At 39.8% G+C, this 26,087-nt stretch overlaps 1 protein-coding gene and 1 long non-coding RNA gene across 6 annotated transcripts in view; one reads left to right on the forward strand and one right to left on the reverse strand.

Moving 5' to 3' along the window:
- The window catches only part of CDC42SE2 (CDC42 small effector 2), a 187,129-nt gene extending 178,638 nt beyond the window's left edge, over positions 1-8,491 (forward strand). For 4 of the 5 annotated variants that reach the window (XM_006927575.5, XM_003980739.6, XM_023254838.2 and 1 more), the window contains 3 exons: positions 1,594-1,695; positions 5,549-5,665; positions 6,100-8,491. In XM_006927575.5, the coding sequence (XP_006927637.1) occupies positions 1,594-1,695; positions 5,549-5,647 (201 nt within the window). In that variant the 3' untranslated portion in view covers positions 5,648-5,665; positions 6,100-8,491. The remainder of the gene's footprint in view (positions 1-1,593; positions 1,696-5,548; positions 5,666-6,099) is intronic. The other variant, XM_006927576.5, reaches the window with a different exon arrangement.
- On the reverse strand, positions 7,039-24,707 carry LOC123385747. The gene is made up of 2 exons (XR_006598702.1): positions 18,156-24,707; positions 7,039-8,892 (listed from the first exon to the last, which is right to left on the reverse strand). It is a non-coding gene; the product is annotated as an uncharacterized LOC123385747 (long non-coding RNA).
- Positions 24,708-26,087: the final 1,380 nt, after the last annotated feature.

Here is a 26,087-nt window from a genome sequence, read left to right on the forward strand (position 1 = left end):
AACTACTGCTTATGGTCCAAATTGGGCCTGGCACTTGTTTGTTTAAATAAATGCTCACTGGAACACAGCTGCACTTAATATGTTTATGCATTGTCTGTAGCTGCTTTTGTGCCAAAAGGACCAGAGTGGAATTGAAGCTATGACGGACTGAATGGCTTACTTACTGTCTTGGCCTACAGGAAAAAATTAGTGGATTCCCAAAGAGAATCGAGTAAAGTTACTTTCCAGTACAGTAAAACTATAAAGAGAAATAAAAATAATGGATGAAAATATACACAATCCTCTGTGCACATAACAGGAACTACAGAAATTACAAAAAGGAACACAAGGTGCATTATTAAAAAACATAATAGAAGAAAACTTCCCCAAGAGACAGTAAAACTTATGTTCAGATAGACAAGGACCACCACCTGCCATATAGAACCCTGGATGGAAAAAACCAATGAACTTGGAGGTAGTCCAGTGTCACTGTTGAACTGTGAGGATGAACATAAGTATTTCCAGGGAAAAGCTCAAGCTGCTTTTGGGATTCTAAACAGTAGCAGTAAAAACTAGAGGACAGTAAAAACAGTCTTTGGTGGCTCCTAAAATTAATGCATGAACCCTCCATTTGTGTGGCTTTGTAGAAAATAAAATTTTAATCATGAGGGGCTGTTGCTTGAGTCTGTCTTGTTTTTAGGATTTATCAGGATTCTAGCAACCTTTCAGTAGATGTAGATACACTCCAATTTCTAGAATATATTAGATCCCAGTTATATAAGGGGTTCATGGAAAACTTGGGACTGATTTAAGATAACCTTGGTCTCTGGAACGATCTGATTCTCATGATCTCACGATCAGTAAAAGTTACCCTGGAAATACCTCTCAATGGATGAATGGGCATATTGGCGAGGGAAGGATTGTAGCTGGTAGCACAAGTTACTGGGAAATAGGATTCTGTACCCTGTCAGAGGTGGTTGTCAGAAATTAGGACTTATTAAGGCCCAGCCTAGTATAAGTTTGGATAGGCTTTCATTCCCAGTCAGTGCAGACCCGAAAAGAGTGAACAGGCTAGGACCAGATCTCCTCCAGACGGAGCAGCTGATTTATTTCAGTGTGGAAGAGTTTTTGGGTGTAATCTAAGTAATAATAACCATCAAAATAATGTCAGTTAACCATGAAAGCTAGAAAGTGATGTTAAAAATCAGAGTGTTGTACTCAGATCACACTGTATTCTTTGCTAACAATAGTGGCAACTGATGATAATTTTACATGTGTCTTATTTTTTTTAAACAATGAAACCTAAATGGTTATTATGCAAACAAGCCAGTGGCTAAAGCTATGCCAAAAAAATCTATTTTAAATTCTGAATAATAATATGTTGTTTTGCTTTACGGGTCGTGTGTGTGTGTGTGTGTGTGTGTGCACACGTGCGCATGTATCTCGGGATTTCATCATATGAGGTAATTGTGGTAGTCCAAGATTTCGGGATCCTGGTGTCTTGGGAAAATTTTATTATGTTATTAAAATCATTCATCTGTAGTATATAAATCGATCAGAGTAAGTTTGTTGCTAATAAAATCATCTCTCAATACATTATTCCCTGTATTGTAGAAAAGGCGCCGGCGGATTGACCGAAGTATGATTGGAGAGCCAACAAATTTTGTGCACACAGCTCATGTAGGATCAGGAGACCTGTTCAGTGGAATGAATTCCGTAAGTGTTTTGATGGAAGATACAGATGGGGTCTTGGGGCATAGACCTGTGTCATCTCTATGACAGGTACATACATTCTTAATGGTGATACAATGCTCATTGAATGTGTAGGCACTGAATATAAATACATAACCTGAGTATATAGAGAAGAAAATAAGTAGTGAAAATTTAATCTCTTCCCTAACTTGCCAAACTGTGCATTTGTTTCTGCCTTTCTCCTGAAAAAAATACTTTAAAGGACTTGAACACCAGCCTTTTAGTAACATTAATCTTTCTGTTCTCTTAAATTTACTTAGTTGCCTTTTGCAGACCTGTTTATCACTTTTACCTTATAAAATATTAGCCTTTACTTGGTACTAGAATGTGATTTATTCATCACTGAAATGTAAATAACTTGGATACTAAGCAGAGGATTAAAATTTGTGCATATTTGCTCTTACTTACAGAGATTTCAGTGTATTTCAGAATAGACTTTAGATTTATTCACTTGAACTTGTATATTCCTTCATTTTCATCCAAGAGGAAAACAGTGCACTAGAATAGAAGCAGCACCAAATGAGGGTTTGTCAGGGCTCTGGCTCATTATTGCCCTAAGTAATAAGCCACTAAGTATCAGGAGCCTCTTTGCCCAAAATCTGAAGTAAACTAATATACCTAAATGGTCTCTGAAGTGTTTAGAACCAGAAAATTAGTAAGACTTTTATAGATAGAGAATTGCCCGTTGTCTGCTTACTTGGCAGAATTAACAAAAGACTTTACAAGAGAGCAGAGACTTTTAAAATAGGTAGATGGTTATCCTGGATACAGCAAACAAGTTTGTCACATCAGTTACTAGGTAAGCAAAGGAATAACATTTGTAGCTTCCTGGAAAGGAAACAGCTTGTTTGTTTTAAATCTGTAGGAAAAGTACTTTGTTTTGCTCAACTGCTTTTGTGGAGTTGTAAGAGGTGTCAGGTTGCTATCAAAATACAAATTCAGTAGCTTTGTTTCCTGGATCAGCATGAAATAACCAAATGGGAACCTAGGATTTTTCTTTAGAGGGTTATTTTAATACATATAAATAGATTGAATGGCTTCAAATTTTGATGATTTTTTTTTTTTAATGTTTATTATTTTTTAGAGACACAGTGCAAGCAGGGGAGAGTCAGAGAGAGAGGGCAATGCAGGCTCCACACGGTCAGCACAGAGCCTGATGGCCGGGCTCAGACTTGCTGAAGTCAGATGCTTAACTGACTGAGCCACCCAGGCGCCCCAAATTTTAATTTCTTAATAAATGTCTTCCCCAGTTCAGGTTTTTAAAATTCATTTTAATTTAAAATGAATTAAATTTTTAGTTCATGGTATTTAACTTTTTAAATCTTGTTTATGTACATTTCACAATTTCCTTTAAGATTCCTATTCATCATTTTGTCTCTACAAGGAGCCTGTCATTGATGTTGGTGACTATTGTTGCCGTTGATTTAGGTAGAACTTCAGGAAGGGCTCTTGAAGGGGCGTCTACTTCTGCTTCATCTGAAGGAGCTGGGTCAAGACAGGCCCTTGGCTGTCTCCAGGCAGCTTTCTCTGCTAAGGGATGGGATTTTTTAAAAAGTGTCATAGCTCATTAGAACCAAATATGTCTCCCAAAGGCTTTTTGTACTTACTGCCGACATTAGTTTTTTGTTTGTACAGTGACAAACAGCTTCTGACTCCTATTGGGCATGGGCTTGGTTTTTTAGTCAGTTCTGTCAGGTTGAATATCATGCCATTGCTGAGTTTCCTGAAAGTCTCATTGATAGATAAAACTTGTCTGAGCCTGATATGGTGAGAGAATTTTGCTCTTATGCGCAGTAATAGTATAAGTGAGACAAAAGCATAAATGTTGTTTATCCAAAGAAATAGTTTGCCTTGTTAGTTTGTCCTAGACTGAGCAGCATGTGTTAGGGACATGGCTTGATGCACATGAAACAGCTGTGCAATACGGGATTATTGAATGGTCAGATGACTTGGAATTTATGTTCTCCTAAATAAACTGTTCTTCCCAAGATAACCTTTTATACTAAATTTTTGCTAGAAAAGGAGTCCATGACTGTTTTAATAATGTAGACTTACTGTGTTAAAATACAGACACAGTCAAAATAATACATTAGAAAACCTAAATCCTGGGGTTTGAAATTGAACAATTGAGTTTTGGAGGAAAACCAGTTTCTTTTCTTGGTTAGAATTAGCATGACATTATGAATCCACTATGTAAAAATTCAAAGATTGTATTTTTTTTTTTTTTTTTTATAAATAGGCCCTGAAATATCTAGAAAAAGTAACATGTTAGGTGGGAAATTATTTGGTAGGTAAAATCAACTTTGTACCACAAAAAAGGAGCAGAAAATGAATTTTAACTGTAGCATATGGACTGTACTGTGGCCTTCTCAGACGGGGATGTTTATTGAAAATAAATTGGCCTATAGATTTCAGGTTTTTTTTTTTTTTTAATAAAGTAGTCATTTTAAATAATGTGAAAACAGATAAAACATGTGATACCACTAGAATAAGATGTTCAACGTGAGTAAAATTTTCAGTAGATGGGTAAAAATTACCCATTTGAGAGCCAGTTACATTTTTTTTACTTAAACCCTTTTGGATTCTAAATAAGCTATGCGTTTTATATTTTGCTTTTCTGTTAGAATATATTTAAAACTGCCTTGCTCAGAAAATAGGCAAGTCTTTACTATTTTCTTTAAACCTACTGACTCAGCATCACCAGTGAAAACACCACACAAGTCATGTTTTCTATTAAGTGCTTACTAAGTATTTGATAAGTAGATTAATAATGGATGTTGTCTGTCGTGTCCCCTCCCTGGGGAACCATGGAAGTGTCAACTGGCTGGCTGAGCTGATTGCCAGGGCTCTGTGACTCTTCACAGTTAGGTCAACACCTCTGAAACTTTCTTACCTCTCCTTTTTCTAGCATTCTAGCCTGATTCTCTCATTCACTGCTTCCAGTGGGGTATGAAGTAAGATTGGAATAATGGATGATACACTTAGGGTACTTCACAACTTGCCAGTAAGTTTATGCACCTTTGTTTTAGCCCAGTAAGAGAGAAAAATACCGCACCATTTATGTATCTCATACATCAGAAAATAGCCCTTTTGGGTGGTTAGGACAGATTATCATGTTGACTCTTTTACAGATAGGAAGACTTACTTTAGAGAGAATAAATACTTCACCCAGAGTTAACCATATTAATGAATACATTTGGACTACCATCCAAGTCTTTGGATGCCTAACTTCAACACTATCAAGTATGTAAATTCTATCACATGGAACTTTAAAAATTGATCTTTGGTCCAATTTCATTCGTAATTATTTTTGTCTCTAATTGATGTGGTTCCATACGTGAGGTGTCTGTATACTTTGAGTTGATCTGTATACTTTAGACAGTTTTTGAAGTGTTACCAAGTACATTGTGAATTACAGAACAGGGATTTTGTCACTGGTAAATGGGGAGAGAAAGAGGCGGCCCAGCAAGTGGTTTTCTAGCCGCCTCAACTTGCCTCAGGGCAGTCAGACAAATTTAAGTCTAGGGGCGCCTGGGTGGCTCAGTTGGTTGAGCGTCCAACTTTGACTCAGGTCATGATCTCACTGGTTTTGAGTTCAAGCCTAGCATTGGGCTCTGTGCTGACAGCTCAGAGCATGGAGCCTGCTTCAGATTCTGTGTCTTCCTCTCTCTCTGTCCCTCCCCTGCTCCCGATCTCTCTCAAAAATAAACAAAATATTAAAGTATGCTTTCCACAACTGCTCACCTGGAATGTTGAGACCAGCATCTGCTGCATTGTCCCTAGTTGCTGACTTGGTTCTGTTTCTGTCTTGTTCTAGGTTAGCTCCATCCAGAACCAGATGCAGTCCAAGGGGGGCTATGGGGGTGGCATGGCCGCCAGTGCACAGATGCAGCTTGTGGACACGAAGGCTGGATAGCCCCGCGTCCCTTCTCCAGTGAGTACCCAGCTCCCACACGCCAACAGCATAGCTTGTGAGGGCTTGGAGTTAAAAGATACATACTTTGTTCTCTTTAGAAATTATGAATTAGTGAAAAAGGGTAAACATCTATTACTCCGTTGAGTGTTTCTAGTGATCGTTGTAGGCACTTTACTTTGAGTATTAGTTTTAGGTTGCTCTTCTCAAATGCTTTAAGACATCCAGTTGGGAAGGAGGCTTTGACAGATTGTGTCCCTTAAACAAAAGTGAAATTACTGATTTGAGTATTGATACTGTGGGGAATGCCGTATATCATGAAGTACCTTTATATTTTACACAGCGTTATTAATATATTTTTCATGATAAACTTTGAAAGGGTTGTCTAGTTTAATTTGTAAAGGATGAATCCTTAAAGTATAAAAATAATTTGGATTTTTCTTTTGGTTTTATAGGTCATTGTGAATTTCTGTGTTTTCTCTTTTCACTCTTCTTTAATTTTGTTGTTGTTGTGATTCCTTTTCAAATACAAAAAGAAGTGTGATGGCATCTTGTTCACCCTGTTGTGATTTCTCCAGTGAGATGTTCTTGTTCTGCTCTGAAGAAGCTGTTGTCAGATGAACCCTGCATTTCCTTCAGCTGGCATGCATGCCTTTGGACTCACAGACTTTGGATTGTGGCTTAATTTTTACCAATATGGATCTGATCTTAGCATGATCTTTTTTGTGAATGCTAGCACTGTTTTGCTTTTTTTTTTTTTTTTTTTTTTTTTTTGCCATTTGAAACATTTCTCTTCCATCTCCAACCCTCTCTGCCTTATGAGTTTGTTGGTAAGGTAGGACCTGCTATTATTTGTTAATTTGTCACCATTTATGTATATTTTGGAAGGTATGACATCCACAAGCACAATGATCATTTTTATTCATTTGAAACTTGAGCAGAATAGATATCTGCATGCTTTATGAAGTTGCTTCATATGGGAGCCCATGGGATGCCAGAAAGGAGTATTTCTTTGCTGCTGTGGGCTGAGGGTAACTGCTGCTATTAGAGAAAGGTTAGCTGTGGCACCAAGTCTCGTCAGTTTCACACAAAGAGGCCTAACTGTAGCTTCTTTTAAAGTTAAAATCTGGCATTCATAAGGCATTCATTTGGTTGTAAATGTTCAATATATTTATTTTGAGAGCAAGGACCTGGGATTGTAAACAGGTAGGGTTGTGTATCAGCGTGTTGGGGTGATGCCCTCATCCAGTCTCATTGTGTACTCATTCTGTTTTTACTTGTTTTTATTTTAGTTTTATGGGATCCAGTTGTTTCCACTAACAGTTTGTTCAAGTCCTGGCCGGTACTCCTAACTTCACACTCTAGAGTCCTTGGCCTTTCCATATTCAGACTTCTTTCAGGGTAGTGGAAGTTACCAAGAGCAATTTAGTGACTTGACTGAATCGTTGCTCGTGAAAACAGTCTGGCTGGTGATTCTTTAGGACATTGGTGAGAAACCTTTGCTCAGGCTCCAAAATGTTTGTTCTTCACAAATTATGTATATTTCAGATAATTCTGTAAGTACTTTTCCTTCCCTATGAGGGTGTAGTGTTAAGACAGTTAGTGGTTTTGTAGTCTTATTAAAATGTTTAAATCCAATGTCTAATTCAGTTCTGACTACACTTTGTAGGGTTAGCATTTTATGCAGCAGGTGGGGCTTAATTGAAAATGTAGAGAGCCAAGAAATTAGGTAACTGGATAAACAATGGGTTTATATAGGCAAAACAGGCAAGCATTTCTCCACCAGTGCTTTTGAATTTAAGTTACCCAGTGCAGTGGGGGTGCTAGGTAACTCGGTGCTTGTGTTTCTGCACTTTTGAGTCTTTTTAGGTGTCAACCCCACACGGAGAGAGAATCTGTGAAGAAAAACATCTATGCTTAGTAGTAAAAATAGGCAGTTAGTTTAATTTACTCTGTGGATACTGCATTCTGGAATTTGCTGACCTTGGCCTTGTCAGTACTGATGCTCTTTAGTCTATTTTGACTTTTAAAATTCGTATAACTTTTATACTTGTCTTATAACTCCTGGAATCACAGTACAGGGAGCCAGGCTCCTTTTTGCTGAATTCATGATTTGATGTTACTCTTTTTCTAATTAACATCTTCTGTGTGGACCAAATACTCCAGGAGCATTACTGTGCTCCTCGGCGTGTAACTGACCTGCAGTAGCCACACTGTGTGCAAGAACATATGCCAAGGAAGGTGCCAATAAATTCAAGGAGACAAGTACAGTTTTAACATACTAACCTTGGACACAGATTTTCTAGGGAGGGTTAAAGATAAGAGTGTGAAGGGTGCAGCTTCCCCACATCCTAAGTGGAATTGTAAATTTTGGGCAACATGTCTCATTTTAAAATTGAGTCTAAATAAACAGGATTGACTGTTAGTGGTTTGCTGAAACAAGGGTTAACTGATGCCATGGATTCTAAGAGTGATCTGCGTTCTATACAAGAGCTGCTTTCCCCTGGTGGAGGCATGAAGTGGTGCCAGTAAGCACAGACCGGGAACGTTAACTGTGGTGATGGGGTTTGGCATTTCCAGTGCAGCATTATCGCCTTTCAAGTGGGCCTTTGGAGATACTTTATATATTAGCTTTTACTTTTGTTATTAAATTATAGCAGTTTCATTATAGAGAGCAAGTTTGCCTTGATTTTGTTTAAAATGACTTCTGCTCAGCTCCCAGAAGATAAAATTGACATATTTTTATAATATAAGCATACTTTTTTTGTACATTGTGTTCATTCAGTGTTGGCTTGTAGATATTAAAAAGAAAGTATTGATTTTGATTCAATAAATGTTTTCTTTCCATCCTGGTTTGGTTTTTCATTTCTCTTAGAGCCCCTTTTTAGGACAGTAATCACAACTGAAAATACAACCCATCGCTTTTTAAAAGAGAATTTAAATTTGTAGCCACACAGTAAGGAAGCGGTGAGCTGCCACATTAAGCAGTTCTGGAATATTTCCAACACGACAGCAAGTTTGCTCCCCAGGAAAAACTTGGCAGTGTCTGGAGACATTGTCACATCTTCAGGGAGGGGCGCTACCGAACATCTATCCAGCCCCCAGATGTCAGAGTGCCACCATTGAGAAACCCTGACTGAGGACAAAGAATGCGTATACACTGACCAGTACATCCAGTTAGAAACTCTCCACTGCACTTGTGCATAGGTCAGGTAGGTTTGGGTGCATCTTGCCAAGTAATGTTGGTCCTAAAATAGAAAAATCAATGAGAAGAATAGGAAGAATATTTCAGGGGCACCTGGGTGGCTGAGTCGGTTAAGTGTCCCAACTTCGGCTCAGGTCATGATCTCACGGTTTGTGGGTTAGAGCCCAGCCTCAGGATCTGTGCTGACAGGTTGGAGCCTGCTTGGGATTCTATGTCTCCCTCTCTCTCTCTCGAAAACAAACTTTTAAAATGGGTGTGTGTGTGTGTGTGTATATATATATATATATATATATATATATATATATATATATATATATATAGCAAAAAGTTTTGATGCCTGTTGTCCTCATTTCATGGCCCAAGACTCAAAGGAAATTGGGTTAAGATGATAAAATAGTAACAATTAAGACCTCATGATTAAGAATAAAAGTATCTGAAGAAACTGATGTTGGTTTATCAAGATTTCTACTTTGAGCACGTTTTCAAAACACATGAATAAAATGTGCAAGGACTCATAAGATAAGCACATAAAGGACAAATCTATAAAAATGATCTGGAATTTGCTAAAACTTGCAACTCGCATAGGTAAGGAAATCATTTACCTTCTGCTTAAAGTACGCTTTGAGCACATGGCAAAGAAAGCAACTGAAATGTTACCTTCAATTTATTGTCTCCACCCCAAAGGGTCCAGTAAGAAAACTTTACCACTCAACAACTCATGTTAATCTGACTTTATATCTAAGCACATTAACTTTTCACTCTATGTTTTCAGTGCTTCCTACCAGTTAGCTACTTTTGACCCCTCCCCTCATTCTCCAGTCTACTGATCTTAACGGTTTCTGTCTGGCCTGCCTTCAGTTACCACCTGAATAAGGAGATGGAAATGTTTGATTTGAGGGGGAAGGACTGGTGATCCTGGTATGCAGTCAGGGGGACTGTAGTCTGATTGGAAGGTGACAGCTGGGGAGAGAAGACATTATCCACCTCTTACCCCAAATTTTCTCCCCTGTAAACACAGTTCACTGGAGGTTTTACAACTGGCTCAAACTCCCATGGGCAGTAGCTTTCTATGGATAAATAAGAGGACAGCCTGTTTGGGAGCTCAGAAAGGATACCTAAGCAAGGATTTTTATTTTTGGTTTTGCCCCTCGAAAGGAACAACCAACAAGACACTTACTTAAAAATCCCCAGGGGTGCCTGGGTGGCTCAGTCCAACTTCGCCTCAGGTCATTATCTCACAGTTGGTGGGTTCAAGCCCCGCATAGGGCTCTCTGCTGACACCTCGGAGCCTGGAGCCTGTTTCAGATTCTGTATCTCCCTCTCTCTCAGTCCCTCCCCTGCTCTCACTCGCTCTCAAAGATGAATAAACATTAAAAAAACTTAAAAATCCTCAGAGTTTCACCTAGTTACCTAAACAAACTCATTCGTTATACATCTGTGCCTTTCAAATGTTTCAGCCGACTATTTACGTTAGACCCCGATTCTTTGCCACAGCATACTCAGGCGGTGTCTGTTTCTGGGTGTCTTTCAACATCATCGTTTCGATGTTCAGAAATAGTGCAGCGAAGAGGTAAATATCCTTGTTGCTGCTTTTGGTAGTCACTCAGATTCTAAATTCCAAATGCTATGAGATTTGAGTTTGATTTTTCACAAATCTCTGTAGATTTTGCTTACCTCTAATTTTCACTGCTTGGATAGTGTCTTAGCCTGTTTGGGCTTCAGATCTGCATAGGGTGAATAGGAATCTCTCTTTATAAAACATCTCTTCACAAGTGACACTTTCATGACCAGCACTTCCTGGTTGCCTCGCCTCCTGATAGTATCATCTTTGGGAGTTAGGATTTCAACATGAATTGTTGGGGGATACACACATAAAGACCAAAGCACTCAGCTGCAGGAAGTGAGTGGAATCGTCTCTCTTTAGAGGCAGCCACATCCAACCTGTGCACAGTGGAGCAAAGGCTACAGGCCAGTAGCCTATCAGGATCAGGCACTACTGAAACTGAGAAGCCAAAACCAGCCACCCTCTCTCCCTGCCTCCCTTTTACCAATCTGATATTCCTGAAGGAGACTAACATGACAGGTAGACATTTTAGAAAAAAACCCAGCCTGTTAGGTCATAGGAGGTGTGAAAAGTTAAGGGAAACGGAGGATTCAAGTGATCCCTGGTGTGCTAAGCCCAGAAAATGCTCTCACGGGGAAGGAAAAAAAATATCAAAAAGAAATGCTCTCTTCATTCTTTGTGTCTTGAAATTTCAAAAACCTTTTTGCATTTATACTTTCCCACTTCATAGCCTCAATAAACCTTTTGTTCTGAAGTTTTGTACCCTGCTCTGGGAGATTATTTCTTCTTCTGAGGATTAGGAGATTTTTCAGTAGCAGCCCTATAATGGAGCGCTTTCTCAGACTTGTGAGAGAAAATAATTTTGAACTCGTACATTCTATCTACAGCCAGACTGTCCGTGAAACAAGATGGCAAAATAAAGATGAGTGGTCAGAAAGTTCTCCACACACCCTTTCTGAAAACACGTACCAAAGAGTATGCTCTGCAAGAACTAGTAGAACAAATTTAAGAGGATAATTCAAAGAAATGCCAGGACTTCTAGGTCTGAAGCTGATGTAGCAGTCTATCCTAATGAGAAGAAACAAGGGGAAGATTTTAGGAAAGCTGGTTATGAGAAGCATCATTAGCTGCAAGCTCCACGCATTCAAACATTTTTTTATTGAGCACTATGTGCCCAAGGCACTGTTCACACACTGCAGATACAGCAGTGAACAAAACAAATTCCTTCACCCTCCGGGAGCTCTCATTCTAGTGTTGGGGATGCAGACAGATGGACTTTAAAAGCCAAATAAGTAAATCATGCGAGAGATCACAAAATGACCAGTGGCCTGGACAGCTGGGGATTTGGAAGAAGACCTACAGTTGGAAATGCCACCAGGCTGAGACTGTGATAAGAAGTGGAGAGGACTGCAGTAACAGGGTGACATAACACGTCCTACTGTCAGTGAGCAGAAAGGACAGTTCTTGATATGCTGGTATAAACCACACACTTGTCCAAAGCTAGGACATGATTTTGAGGGAACAATGTATGTAATTTAAGAACCTAGGACAGGGTCAGCCATGCAAATAAGAGTTATATGACAACTAATTGCCTCTCTTTAAGAGTCCATAGATAATCATCTTTTAAAAGCATAGCATAAAAGAGTTATTCTCACAGAACACCCCATACATTTTAGAAAATGGCAAAATTCAATGCAAGGGAAAGTCGAGGAGGAGAGTGTAAGTGCTAATCTCTTTATGCAAATCCTGGGAGAAGTACTACCTCTAGGTCTGTGTTTATCTTTTACAGTTACAAACAACATTACATGTCAACTATATCTTAGTAGAGCTTGGAAAAAATTATAAGACTAACAAATTAGGGGTGTCTAGTTGGCTCTGTCGGTAGAGCATGTGATTCTTGATCTTGGGGTCATGTTGGGTGCCCCCATGTTGGGTGCAGAGCTTACTTAACAAACAAAAACCTAACAATTGAGAAACTTAAATGTAAACTAAAACCATAAATGGAATGAGGGAGAAGGAAGTCTTGCAAGCCTCCTCTTTTATAGGATTCAAAGTTGATGAGTCAATAAATGAAATTTCTTATTAAAGAGGTAACCTGCAGAATAATGCAAAATGCAGTGTGTGTAAGTAAGAATGGAGTTAGAAGCAGGCATGGAGACTTTTATTTTTCATGTAGTTCCGGTTTTCCTGTTTGGATTTCATTTTCTTTATACTGTTAATTTCATAACAGTAACATAAAACAAAGTAACAATACCTTTTAAATAATTATCAGGGAGGTGTTTTCAGCAAGATGGCAGGCTAGGATGCTCTAGGCTCTTGTTTCCCGCACAGAAACATCAAATACACAATATATGAATCAAAATAGTTTTGTGAAAATGCTAGAAACCAGTTCACCTGCATCAACTAAGTGAACGCCTAACAGAAAAGGCCACGCTCGGGGCACCTGGGTGGCTCAGTCGGTTAAGTGTCCAACTTTGGCTCAGGTCATGATCTCACAGTTGGTGGGTTCAAGCCCCGCATCGGGCTCTGTGCTGACAGCTCAGAGCCTGGAGCCTGCTTCAGATTCTGTCTCCCTCTCTCTCAGCCCCTCCCCTGTTCATGCTCTCGCTCTATCTCTCTTTCAAAAGTAAATATTAAAAAAAAAAAAAAAAAGGTTATGCTCAGAATGGTCAGAAATTTTGAGGCCTTTTGTTGGCCTTTGCCACACCCTTGCTCTTGTGCAGTATGCCTCAGTTGTGAAAAAACCACTTAATTCTGGATTTCTCCCTCAGGACTCCAGGAAAAGAATGAAACTTGCTTCTAACTTTCTGGCTTGTCTGGGGGCTACGTGAGGGATTGGTTTGTCTTGCCAGACTCAACATTGATGGAAATGGTGGCATAATGTGGAAGGTAGATTGGAGGATGCTGACAACAGACATGGGTGCACGTGGACTCAAGACCTGTGGATGGCTGGGGACTAGAGATCACAGGCAGGGGAACACAAACTCAAGTCTCCTGAGAAGGAGCACGAATGAGATTCTTACGGAAGCGAAACAAGTCAGCAGTTGCTATGTGGAGAACTGGGACAAAAGCACACACGCCGTCCCAGGGAAGATACATCCCCAGGAAAGAGGAGAAGACCATAAGGCCTTCAGTTGGGCTGATGAGCAAAGGTCTTCCCCTGCATGAAGAGGGGGCTCCTTTTTCAAATGCCCCGATCTCAACAAAAGATCATAAGACATAGAAAGAAATAACAAAACACGGCTCATTCAAAGGAACAAAATACATCTCTAGAAACCAGTCTGTAAAAAAATGCAGCTCTCTGACTTGGCACAGGTTTTAAAACAGGGGTCTTACATGTGCTCAGTGAGCTAAGTGAACATGGACAAATATATTTTCTCTTCCGGATTATTTTAATAGCATTTTCTTTTTTCTAGTTTCACATTTTGAATACAGTATAGAATATATGTAACATACAAAATATGTATTAACTGTTTATGTTGTTGGTAAGACTTCTGGTCAACAGAAGCCAATCAAAATTTATTTTCTTAGTAGTTTTGGGGAGTCAAAAATTTTACGTGGATTTTTGAGTGCATGACAGGAGGGTGGTGGTTAGCACCCCTAGCCCCCAGGTTGCTCAAGGGTAAACTGTATAATCAAACTATCAAGAGTCAAAGAAAGACAAAGGCAGCAAGAGGAAAGCGATGCAAAAATTCTCAACAAAATGCTAACTAGAATTCATTAGCACCTTAAAGGATTATGCAGATGACCACGTGGGATTTATTCCTAGAATGCAAGATGGGGCACCGGGGTGGCTCAGTCGGTTAAGCGTCCAACTTCAGCTCAAGTCATGATCTCATAGTCCATGAGTTCAAGCCCCGCATCGGGCTCTGTGCTGACAGCTCAGAGCCTGGAGCCTGCTTTGGATTCTGTGTCTCCCTCTCTCTCTGCCCCTCCCCTGCTCATGCTCTGTCTCTGTCTCAAAACTAAATTTAAAAAAAACATTAAAATAATAATAATAATAATAATAATAATAATAAAAAAGAATGCAAGAATGGTTCAACATAAGAAAATCAGTCAATGTAAGACACCACAATTACAGAATGAGCAGAAAATTGATATGATCATCACAATTGATAGAGAAAAAAATCATCTGAAAAAATTCAATACAATCTCACAGAAAAAACTCAACAGACTCTAGTAATAGAAAATATTTGAACAAAATGAAGGCTGTATATGGAAAGCCCACAGCTAACATCATACTCAGTGGTCAAAAGACTGAAAGCTTTTCGTTTAAGATCAAGAACAAGACTTAGTTGCCTGCTTTCACCCTTCTACTGGACAAAATACCAGAAGTCCTAGCCAAAGCAGTTGGGCAAGAAAAGGAAATGAAGACATCCATACTAAAAAGGAAGAAGTAAAATTACCGCTCTTCAAAGACAGCATGATCTGTATGTAGAAAGTCCTAAAGATCTCACAAAACAAAGGACAGTTACAACAGTAAACTCCATAAAACTGCACATTCTAAATCAACACACAAAAATCGGTTATGTTTCTATATACTAACAGTCCAAAAAGGAAACTAAGAAAACAATTCTAGAGGCACCTGGGTGGCTCAGTTAAGCATCCAAGTTTGGCTCAGTTCATGATCTCACGGTTTGTGGGTTCAAGCCCCACGTTGGGCTCTGTGCTGACACCTCAGAGCCTGGAGCCTGTTTGAGATTCTGTCTCACTCTGCCCCTTCCCTGCTTGCGCTCTGTCTCTGTCTCTCAAAAATAAGTAAAATGTTAAAAAAAATAAAAATAAAAAAAAAGAAAGAAAATAATTCCATTTATACTGGCCTCAAAAAAAAAAAAATTACAATACTGAGGAATAAATTTAACCAAGGCAGTAAAAGACTGTGCACTGAAAACTACAAAACATTAGCAAAAGAAATTAAAGACACAAAAGAGGGAAAGTTATCCTGTTTTCGTGGATAGTAAGGCTTAATATTGTTAAGATGTCAATGCTATATAAGGGAATCTACAGATTTAATGCACTATCGAAATCCCAATGACATTTTTTGCATAAGCAAAAACACCCATCCTAACATGGATATAGAATTTCAAAGGACTCTGAAGAACCAAACAATCTTGGAAAACAACAAACTGGAGGTCTCATTTAAAAACATATTACAGTAATTAAATCCCATGTGGGATTAGCATATACAGCCATAGAATCCAATGGAACATTGGATATCCATAGAGCCCAGAAATAATTTCTCCTGTGTATGTTCCACCTACTCTACGAGGGATTTTCAACAACGATGCCAAGACCACTCAAAGGTTAAGGCCACTCTTTTCAACAAATGCTGCTGGGAAATGGGGTATAAACATGCAAAAGAATAAAGTTAAACTTTGTCATAGTCTGTTTGGGCTACTATAACAAAATGCCACAGACCGAGTGGCTTATAAACAAGAGAAATTTGTTTCTCACATTCTGGAGGCTGAGAAGCCCAAGGTTAAAGTGCCAGCATGGTTGCTTTCTGATGACAGCCCTCTTCTCACTTCACAGCCAGTGCCTGTTTGCTGTGTCCTCATGTGGTAGAAGGGCACAAGGGATCTCTCTGTTCCAAGAGCACCAGGTGTATTCGTGAGGGCAGAGCCTTCCCAAAGGATCCACCTACTAATACCATCATAAAGAGCATTTCAACATATCAGTTGGAAGGAGGCACAAACATTGAGACCATAGCAGATCTTCACCTTACACAAAATATCAAAATTAAAATGGATTGAAGACGCCAATGTTAAGACTTAATATCACAAAACTTTTGGAAAGGCTTTGAGGGGAAACTTCACAAGAGGATTTAGCAATAATTTCTTGGATATGACACTAAAAGCAAAGGCAACAAAAGTAAAAAAAAAAAAAAAAAAAGTGAACTGGATTGTATCAAAATTAACAACTGCATCAAAAAACCACAACAGAATGAAAACATAACCTGTGGAATGGGAGAATATATATTTGCAATCATATATCCAGAATATATAAAGAATTCCTCCAAGGGTGCCTGGGGTGGTTCAGTCAGTTGAGCGTCTGACTCTTGATTACGGCTCAGGTCACAATCTCACAGTTCATGGAATCGAGCCTTGTGACCAGCTGTGTGCTGACAACACTGAGCCTGCTTGGGAGTCTCTCTCTTCCTCTCTCTACCCTTCACCCACTCACGCGTGCACATTTTCTCTCTCAAAATAAACAAACATTAAAAACAAAAGAGAGCTCCTCCAACTCAACAACAATGACCACCACCATTAAAAAATGGGCACAGGACTTGAATAGACATTTCTCCAAAGAAAATGTACAAATGGCTAATAAACACAAAAAAGATGCTGAACATCACTAACTGTGAAGGAAATGCAAATCAAAACCACAGTGAGATACCACCTCACACCCATTAGAATAGCTACAATTAAAGAAAAAAAAAAACAACCCAACAAACCCAGAAAATAACAAGTGTCAGTAAAGATGTGTAGGAATTGGGACCGTGTACCATTGCTGGTGGGAATGTAAAACAGTGCAGTTGCCATGGGAGAACAGTACAGAGTTTTCTCAAAAATGAAAAATGCTGCTACCATATAATCCAGTAATCCCATTCCTGGGGGTATATGCCAAAGAAGTGAAAGCACAGTCCCAGAGGTACCTGCACACAGCAGCATTATCCACAATAGCCAAGAGTTAGAAGCAACCCAAGTGACCAGCAAGAGCTGAATGGAAAAATAAAATATGTGCACATCTGTGTGTGCACACACACAGAGGAATACTCTTCAGCCTTGACGAGAAAGGAAATTCTGCCACCGTACAACATGGATGAATGAACCTTGAAGACAGACACCACACTAGGTGACACACACCAAGCACAGTAAGACAAACATTGCGTTTTTATATAAGTTAATAGAAGTTTATAAAATATAAGTTATCTACGGTAGTTAGATTCAAATAAACAGAAAGCCAAAGAACAGGTCAGGTAAACTGACTCACAGACAACCGCAGAGTGCACAAATGAAGAGACGGGAAACAACGTGGGCTATTCAGAGCATGATCAAATGCATAGGGAGAAACGCCTCAGAGCAGATGTGGACCTCCAGCTGAGAAATGCCGATGAGCGACTTAATCACTGGACACCCTCCTCTCTATTCCTGCTGAATGCATCCTGGGGATGAACTTGAAGAGAGTCAACCTCCGCCTACCCCTGCACGCCAGGAGAAATGCCTTCAGGACTGAGATCTCATTAAAAGGCACATGGGCACGTGCCTTTTGCCAGCACCAGAGACCCCGAAAGAGGCCATGTCAGAAGCTCAGGCTGTTGAGCAACTGCCCGATACCTCAGGACTAAGCTGTGTTCTTTCCTCAGGTAGCACAAGTTCTGTACAGACTGTCAAACCATTACAAGGTCTCCGCTCGACTCACTGGACAGATAGTATATAGTGCTCCCACAGAGCGTCCTCACTGGGCCAGTGTGGAGCAGGGGCCTTGGGGGAAACAAATCATGGAAGGCTATGAAAAACCACTTGATGCTTTCAAATGAAGCCTCAGACATCACGCACAGGGTCAGACAATCTCATGAGAGCATCCCATGTGAAGAACACCACATGCCAAACCGTGACGTGGCCGAGGGGCTTTCCTGGCGTGATGGGCAGAGAGTAAGGGGAAACCCAGTGCAGCCCAGCCAGTTATTCCAGGAAATCAGTGAGTGGCGAGCACAACGTGTTCCCTTGAATTAAACAAACCTCTCAATGATCTTCTTGACCTGGATTTCAGAAAACAGGCTGTTCTTTGCCTTCCATGACATTGGCACCCTCCTTTCTCTGCCCAGTAGCTTGTGAAGTCACTGGAGGTTTCTCTCTCCTTTGTCGCCAGCCACTTGCAGCTCTCAAATCTGAACAGAAAACCAGAGAATCAGCAGGTGTTTCAATCTAGTTCAAGGCTGTTCATGAGCAAGTTCCTCAGACCCTCTATTTCCTAAAAACAAGGATTTCGGGACTGATAAAAGAAAATCACCAGCATACGCTCCTACTGAAAGAGATAGTACAAAATTAATTAAGAGTGCTGCTTTCTTTCCAACCTTAAGAAATAAATGCAGAAGATAAATTTCCAGTACAGGTTCAATGATTGGTTTATTCATTAGACTTTTATTAGTTCCAGATTGCCAAAAGCGCTTTACAGACCTGGCCTAACAGGGGAGGGAAAGCAAAGCTCAGTGGACGTGCTAGGCTGTGGGGCTATTTGAGGATTGGGCCACCGCATGGAGGGGATGAAGACGTGCTTAGTAAAGGCCAGCCTTGCGCTAGGCATGCGTGGGCTGTGCTCATTCTCACAACCATCCTATTAGGGAACTTTTACCCCCCATTGCACCGATGATGGAACCGATGGTTGGAGAGGGTACGTAACTTGCTCAAGGTTAAACAGCTAATTATTGGGTGTAGTAGTCTTGTAGTTGAGAAAGAGTGTCATGGGAGCTCACAGGAATTGACCTCCACCTATATGCTAAGGAATGTAGGAAGGCCTCACACAGGCCCACCTGCAGTCATGCACACAATACGTGTGTGTGTGTGTGCACACGGGGGGGGGGGGAGGGGGAGGTTACTGTCACTTGAAATCCCACCAGAACACCATGCCTTGGAGACGGAATGGTTGCCTTAAAAAAGGGATTTGGGGACATGTTCTAAAATGAGGGAAGGCAGGGAAGCAAGGAAGGAGAAGGCAGAACTGGGGTTAAGTCCACATAGGTCGGCTGCCTGCCAGTCATGATCTCTAAGAGAACAGGCTTTCACAGCAAAGACAGTAGCCCCTCTGCTACACTTCTAACTCTCCTTCCCTGTCACCTGAGTGGAGGTGGGGGGGCACCTGACTCTGAAGCCTCAAACCCATGCTCATCAGGAGCCCCGATGCAGTAACATTCCAGGCCCCAGTAGTCTTTAAACCAGAAGGTGGAGACAGGACAAGGCTCAGGAGTAACTAGTGCAGAACATTTTTTTAATTGGAAGATAAAAAATAGTGAAAAGAAACCCAGAACGCCAATGACTTAGCAGTAGAACCCACCCCAAGATCCAGGCTGCAGTGGATTTGCTGGCTTTGGGGCCATCAGAAGCCAGAACGGAGGCCTGATGTGCTGCTCTAAGCAGGCCACAAAGGATTCCGGAACTCTCTCCATCCTGAGCATCTTGGTTGCTGGCAGATCTCTAGACTACAACCCAATACCTGTCCCTTCCACGTGCCTCCTGGAACAGAAAGAGCTCTTTGGCTATCTCGTCTATTATTTTGCCTCTCAAAGGAAGTCATGAGTTCAATTAAGATTTAAAGTCTGACCTTGGCAATGACAAAAAAATTGCTACTTTTAAAGCTTCTTTCTTTGCTCCTTAGTATGACAAAGCCCTAGAGGGTTTTAGCAAAATGAAGTGCTTGACTTAAAACCCAAGTTCAAGTTTCCCTGTGAATTTTTGCCCTTGGTGCAATATCAGTGCTGACTAGCTACTTGATATTTGGTGCCCTAGGAGATTTTATGGATGAGATGCAGGGGAGTGATCATTTGGAGTTTGGGTTTTTTAGGTGTGTGCAGTTGCCCTAAACATGCTTCTGGTCTCAAAGGACTTGAAACTCATCACTGCCTACCGATTCCCTCAGCCTACCACAAATACTTCATTTGTTCATTTTTCTTGGGTTGGATTTTTTTTTTTTTTGGCAATTAAAAAAAATTGTGGTAAAATACACAAACCTAACCATTTTGAAGTGTACATTTCAGGAATGTTATATACATTTGCAACGTCATACAATCCATCTCCAGAAATTTTTCATCTTGCCAAATGGGAATTCTATACCCATTGAACCATAACTCAATTTTTCCCTCCTGCCTAGCCCCTGGCAATTGCTATTCTACTTTCTGTGCCTGTGAATTTGACTCTATTAGGTACCCCACACAATCAAAATCATTCACTGTTTATCTTTTTGTTTGCTGGCTTAATTCCCTTAGCATAATGTCTTTTCTTAAAGTTCATTCATGTTATAGCAGCTGTCTGCATTTCCTTTCTTTTAAAAGCTGAATAATATTCCATTTTATGTTCATACCACAAATTATTTTTTGATGCATCCATCGATGAACACTTGTGTTTCTTCCACCTTTTGGCTATAGTGAATCATGCATGGGTGTGCAAATACCTCTCTGAGACTCTGTTCTCAATTCCTTGGGATATATTCCCAGAAATAGGATTGCTGGATCATATGGTACTATTAATTTTTCGGAGGAACCTCCAGGGCATAGGGTTCTAATTTTTCTACCTCTCCACCAACACTTGGGATTTTATTTTTTATAGTACCCATCTTAATGTGATTATGATTTCCATTTCCCTCATAATTAAGTGATGTTGAGCATCTTTTCATGTGCTTATTGACCATTTGTTTATCTTTTTTAGAGAAGTTTCTTTTAGGTCCTTTACACATTTTAAAATTATTTTTATTGTTGAACAAGGAATGTTTAATAAATTTTAAAAAATCTTTTAAACTATTAGATATTTCTAATATATGTCTTTAAAAGTGTGAAAGTATTAAGAGGAGTGTCTTACCCAACATGACGTTATATTTGTTCAGTGATACCTTCAGAGAACCCCTGGGTACAGCCTGCCTCTACCTTAGAGCTCCTCTGTGCCTTGTCCGAGTTTTTAGGTTCCTTCCATCTCAGGGTGCCTTCATCACATTCTTAGTGCTAGGAGTATGGTTCTTTCTAGTTCTCCACTCACTTATTAAATTTCTGACTCCCAGTGTGTTTTAACTTAGAAACAGTGAAGTGCTGAGTCTCATCAACACGTTAAGAGTATAGTCTTAGTGCATTTTCTATTTGGAACCAATTTTAGTTTGGGGAGCATCTTGATTATATTTCCAAGAGGTGCTTTTGTCAGATAAGTGACCACTACATAAAGGAGTGTTGGCCAGCCAAGTTGGGTCAAGAAATGAAATTCTAGAAAAGGAGATGAAATGGAAGAATTAAGGTAGAAAACTACCCAAGTGTGATGAGGGTTAAGAGGCAGGCAGGCAGACAGAGTGGCAGCACAGGCACGTGCGAGGTGGCCAGGCACTGACAAAGGATTATACATGTGTGAACTCACTTCATCTGCAGAGCAACAATAAATACGAGACAGGTTATTGCTGGTAACCTGTTTGTGGATAAGAGAACTAACTAAGGCAGAGAGAATATACAGCGAATAATAATATTAGTTATCTGTTGCTGTAAATTATCACGAACTCAGCAGCTCAAAATAGCACAATTTCAGTGGGTCAGGAGTTTGGGCCGAGGTTGGCTGGGTCATCTGCTCAGGGTCTCCCACAGCTGTAATCAAGCTGCTAGCTGTGCTGTGCTCAAATCTGGAGGCTGACCTAGGGAAAAAGCCACTTCCTAGCTGGTCCAGATTTGGGGAGAATTCATTCCCTGGAGAACTGAGGGTTCCACCTTCTTCCTACTGTTGGCTGAATAGACAGCAGGAACTCCATGTTCCCTGCAGTGTTATTCACAACTGCCAAGATTTGGAAACAATCTGTTGATGAATGGGGAAGCAAAATGTGGTATGTGCAAAGGAATATTATTCAGCCTTTAAAAAGAAAAAAAAAAAAACATCTAGCCTTTTGTGGGAAACATGGATGAACCTGGAGGACATTATACTAAGTGAAATAAGCCAGGCACAGAAAAACAAAGAATGCATGATCTCACTTACGTGTGGAATATGGGGGGTGCCAGGAGTTGAGGGGTGTGGGAACGGGAAGATGTTGGTCAAAAGGTACGAAGATTCATTTATGCAGGATGAGTAAATTCTGGAGTGCTACCATATGGCACAGGGACTAGAGTCAATACTGTACTGCAAAGATGAAATTTGCTATGGGAGGTGATTTTAAGTGTTCTCAACACACACAGATTATGAGTATGTGAAGTAATGAATACGGTAATTAGCTTAACTGTGGTAACCATTTCACAACATACACATACATTAGACCATCATGTTGTACAGTTGTATGCTGCCATCCACTGAATGCTTATGCCCCCACCCCCATTCACATGCTGAAATCCTAATCGCTAAAGGTGAGGGTATTAGGAAGTGAGGCCTGTAGCAGGTGATTAGGTCAAGTGGGTGAAACCCTCATGAATGGGATTAGTACCCTTATAATAGAAGCCCCTTCTCTGTGAAGACAAAGCAAGAAGGCACCATCCATGAACCAGGAGAGCGGCCTTCAAAGAACAGTGAGCCTGCTGGCACCTTGATCTTGGACTTCCCAGCTTTCAGAACTGTTTTGTTACATTAGCCCAAACTAACTAAGACATATACCTCAAATATATACAATTTTTATCTGTCAAGCATACCTCAGTAAAGCAGGGGGGGTGGGGAGCCCTAAATCACATCACTTAAAAAATACATCCTATATGAAAAATATTAAAGACCTTAAACCAAAACAATAAAACAGTGAGAGTCAAGAGAAAATCTAAATAAATGCAGAAATATACTGGCTTCACAGATCAGAAGACTAAATTTTATGAATATGTTAATTTCCTTCAAATTGTTATATTATTTCAAAAAAAAACCCTCCTCAAAATTGCAATTGTGTGTGTGTGTGTGTAAGTTGATAAGCTGGCCATTAGATTTATTTGGAAATGCAAATGATAAAGAACAGCTAATATTCTGGACAAACACCAGGGTCAGCAAACTTTCACTACCAGGTATCAATATATAGTTTACTGCTAGAGCAATGAAGACAATGTGGTATTAGGGAAGAATAAATACGCTGATAAAACAGAATACAGACCCCTGAATAACTCAAACATATACAGACAGCTGGCTCATAGCACTGTAATCAATGCAACAAAGGATTTATCTTTTCAACAAACAGTATAGGAACAATCCATAGGGGAGAGAATGGAACCTGACCTCTACCTTACATTGGGCACAAATTCTATTCCAGATAAACTGTAGATCCAAATTTAAAAGGTAAGACACTGAAGTATTTGAAAAATATTGGCACAAATATGTTAATGAATTTGGAGCAGATAAAGACTTCTTAGATCACACCAGAAAAAGCATTAACCATAAAGGAAAAGAGTAATGCAGTTTCTCCAGTTTAAAATTAAGAACTTTTCTTTTTCATTATGACAGAGCATGCCATAGAGTGGGAAAAGTTATTAGTCATGGATGTAACTGATAAAGGAGTCATATCCAAAATACATAAAAACATCTACAAGTAGATAAAAATGAAATAGACTAAAAAATGTACTTCATAAAAGTGAAAATCAAATGGCCTACAAATTATGAAAAGGAGCTCAATTCCCTATAACGAGGGAAACAAAAACTAAAACCATAATAAAATACCGTTACATATCTACCAAAATGGCCAACATTAAAAATGCGAAAAATACCAAGTGGTCTGAACAGACAGCTGCCAGGAGTCTATGGAATAGGCAGTGGTTCAGTGTAGACTGCTAGCAATCTGAGTTGTTCTTATGTGTTACCTGATTTTCCTTCCTGCTCAGAATTGGGTCATCAGAGTTGGGTCATAGGTGGAAATCTGGAAGATTTCCCTTAGGTGCCCTGGAAAACACCAAATCCTATGTACAAATGTACAAATGATATGTTAGGAAATCACTGCATCCACACTGTCCAGAGTTTATCCAAAGAGAATGTCTAAAATTCTCTTTTCTAGTTGGAAATGTTTCAGTTTCATCACTCCTGTGAAGGAGAGCTCAAAATATTTCACTGTGGACTGCAGGCATACCGGGAAAGACGGCTAAGAAATCACCTCGCTCTTACGTTTCTGAAGACAAAGACTGCGAGAAACACGCTTTAGTGTGGCGCCATCTGGTGGCTCCAATGTATTTTACCACAACTTCCCCTTTCAGGCCACATATTTACAAAGTATAAAAGGTTCCGGCCCCTGATCAGCTGCTGCTACAGTCAAAATAGAGCAGAGCAGAGCTAAAGTTCCACACGAACTCCAAACCGATGTAGTTTTTCAAAATGGGATTAAGCAACTTTCCATGTTTAATGGAAATTTTCCCCTCTAATTTAGTTTAAGTCTTGCCCTGTTTTCTATTGAGGGTTTTTCTTTTGATATACAGATGTACTTCATATATTCTGGATACCCGTCCCTTGAAGGGGTATATGAATGAAAGTACATTGTCCAACTCTATATGGCCTTTTGTGTTTTTATCTTTTTTTAAAATAATTTTTTAACGTTTATTCATTTTTGAGAGGCAGAGAGAGCGCATGAGCGGGGAAGGGGCAGAGAGAGGGAGACACAGAATCTGAAACAGGCTCCAGGCTCTGAGCTGTCAGCACAGAGCCCAACGTGGGGCTTGAACTCACAGACCGTGAGATCATGACCTGAACTGAAGTCAGACGCTCAACCGACTGAGCCACCCAGGCGCCCCCCTTTTGTGCTTTTAAATGGTATCTTAAGATAAACCTGTCTTTAAGACAGTCAAATACATCAATCATTTCCTTTAGAGTTGTCTTAGGAGGACCTTATTTAAGAAATCCTTCCTATTGCTGACATTTTAAGATAAGCATTGTTTCTTCTGTAAGCATTGGTGCAATTTTTTGATAAAGTCATCCAGGGCTTGAGTTTTCTTTGTGGAAAGGCTTTTAAAATGACAGATTCAACTCCTTTAACAGCCACAGGATTACTAAATTTTCCTTGTTACAGATTTGTTTTTTTCTGTGAATTTATTTCATCTATATTTTGGTTACTTTAAGCGTCTCATCTTTAATGACGTTATCATAATGATTCCTTTTCATTCCTAATAACAGTTTTGCCATTTTTCTCTTTTCTTGGTCATTCCCCCTAAGAGATTAGCAATTTTATTAGTCTAAAAATTTTTTTATTAAAAAAAATTTTTTTTTTCAACGTTTATTTATTTTTGGGACAGAGAGAGACAGAGCATGAACGGGGGAGGGGCAGAGAGAGAGGGAGACACAGAATCGGAAACAGGCTCCAGGCTCTGAGCCATCAGCCCAGAGCCCGCCGCGGGGCTCAAACTCACGGACCGCGAGATCGTGACCTGGCTGAAGTCGGACGCTTAACCGACTGCGCCACCCAGGCGCCCCAGTCTAAAATTTTTAAAGAATTTAGTGCTTTGTTAATCTTCTGTTGGTCATGTTACATATTTCATTAATTTCTGTTATTATTTTCTTGAATTTATTAGAATTTAATTTGCTGTTATTATTCTGGTTTCTTGAGAAGGATGTTTAATTCATTTTTAGCCTACCTTTCTTACATATACATTTTAAGGCTACAAACTTCCCCTTTAAGTATGGCTTTAATCTCAACCAAAAGGTTTGATATTCATATTTCCATTTTAATTAAATTTTTTTTTCTACTTTCCACCAGGTTATTGGGGGAAACATTTCTTAACTTCTAATTTTTAGTTTGTGTTACTAGTTTAATTTTGTACAGAGAGCCTTTTCTACAGGAGTCCAACTTTTCGCAATTTTTTACTTACTTTATGGCTTACCAGAGAGCCATCTTTGATCAGTGCTCTGTGTTCACCTGGAAAGAACATAGGCTTTGCTGTTCCTGATTAAGTGTTCTATATAGTCCATTAGATTAAGTTTGTTAATTTGTGTTGTTCCTGCCCTCTGTATCCTAAATGCTTTTTTTGGGGTGGGGGGGGAGATAGGGTGTGTGTGCTT

The sequence above is a fragment of the Felis catus genome, chromosome A1 (assembly GCF_018350175.1).
Source record: "Felis catus isolate Fca126 chromosome A1, F.catus_Fca126_mat1.0, whole genome shotgun sequence".
Classification (NCBI taxonomy): Eukaryota; Metazoa; Chordata; class Mammalia; order Carnivora; family Felidae; genus Felis; species Felis catus.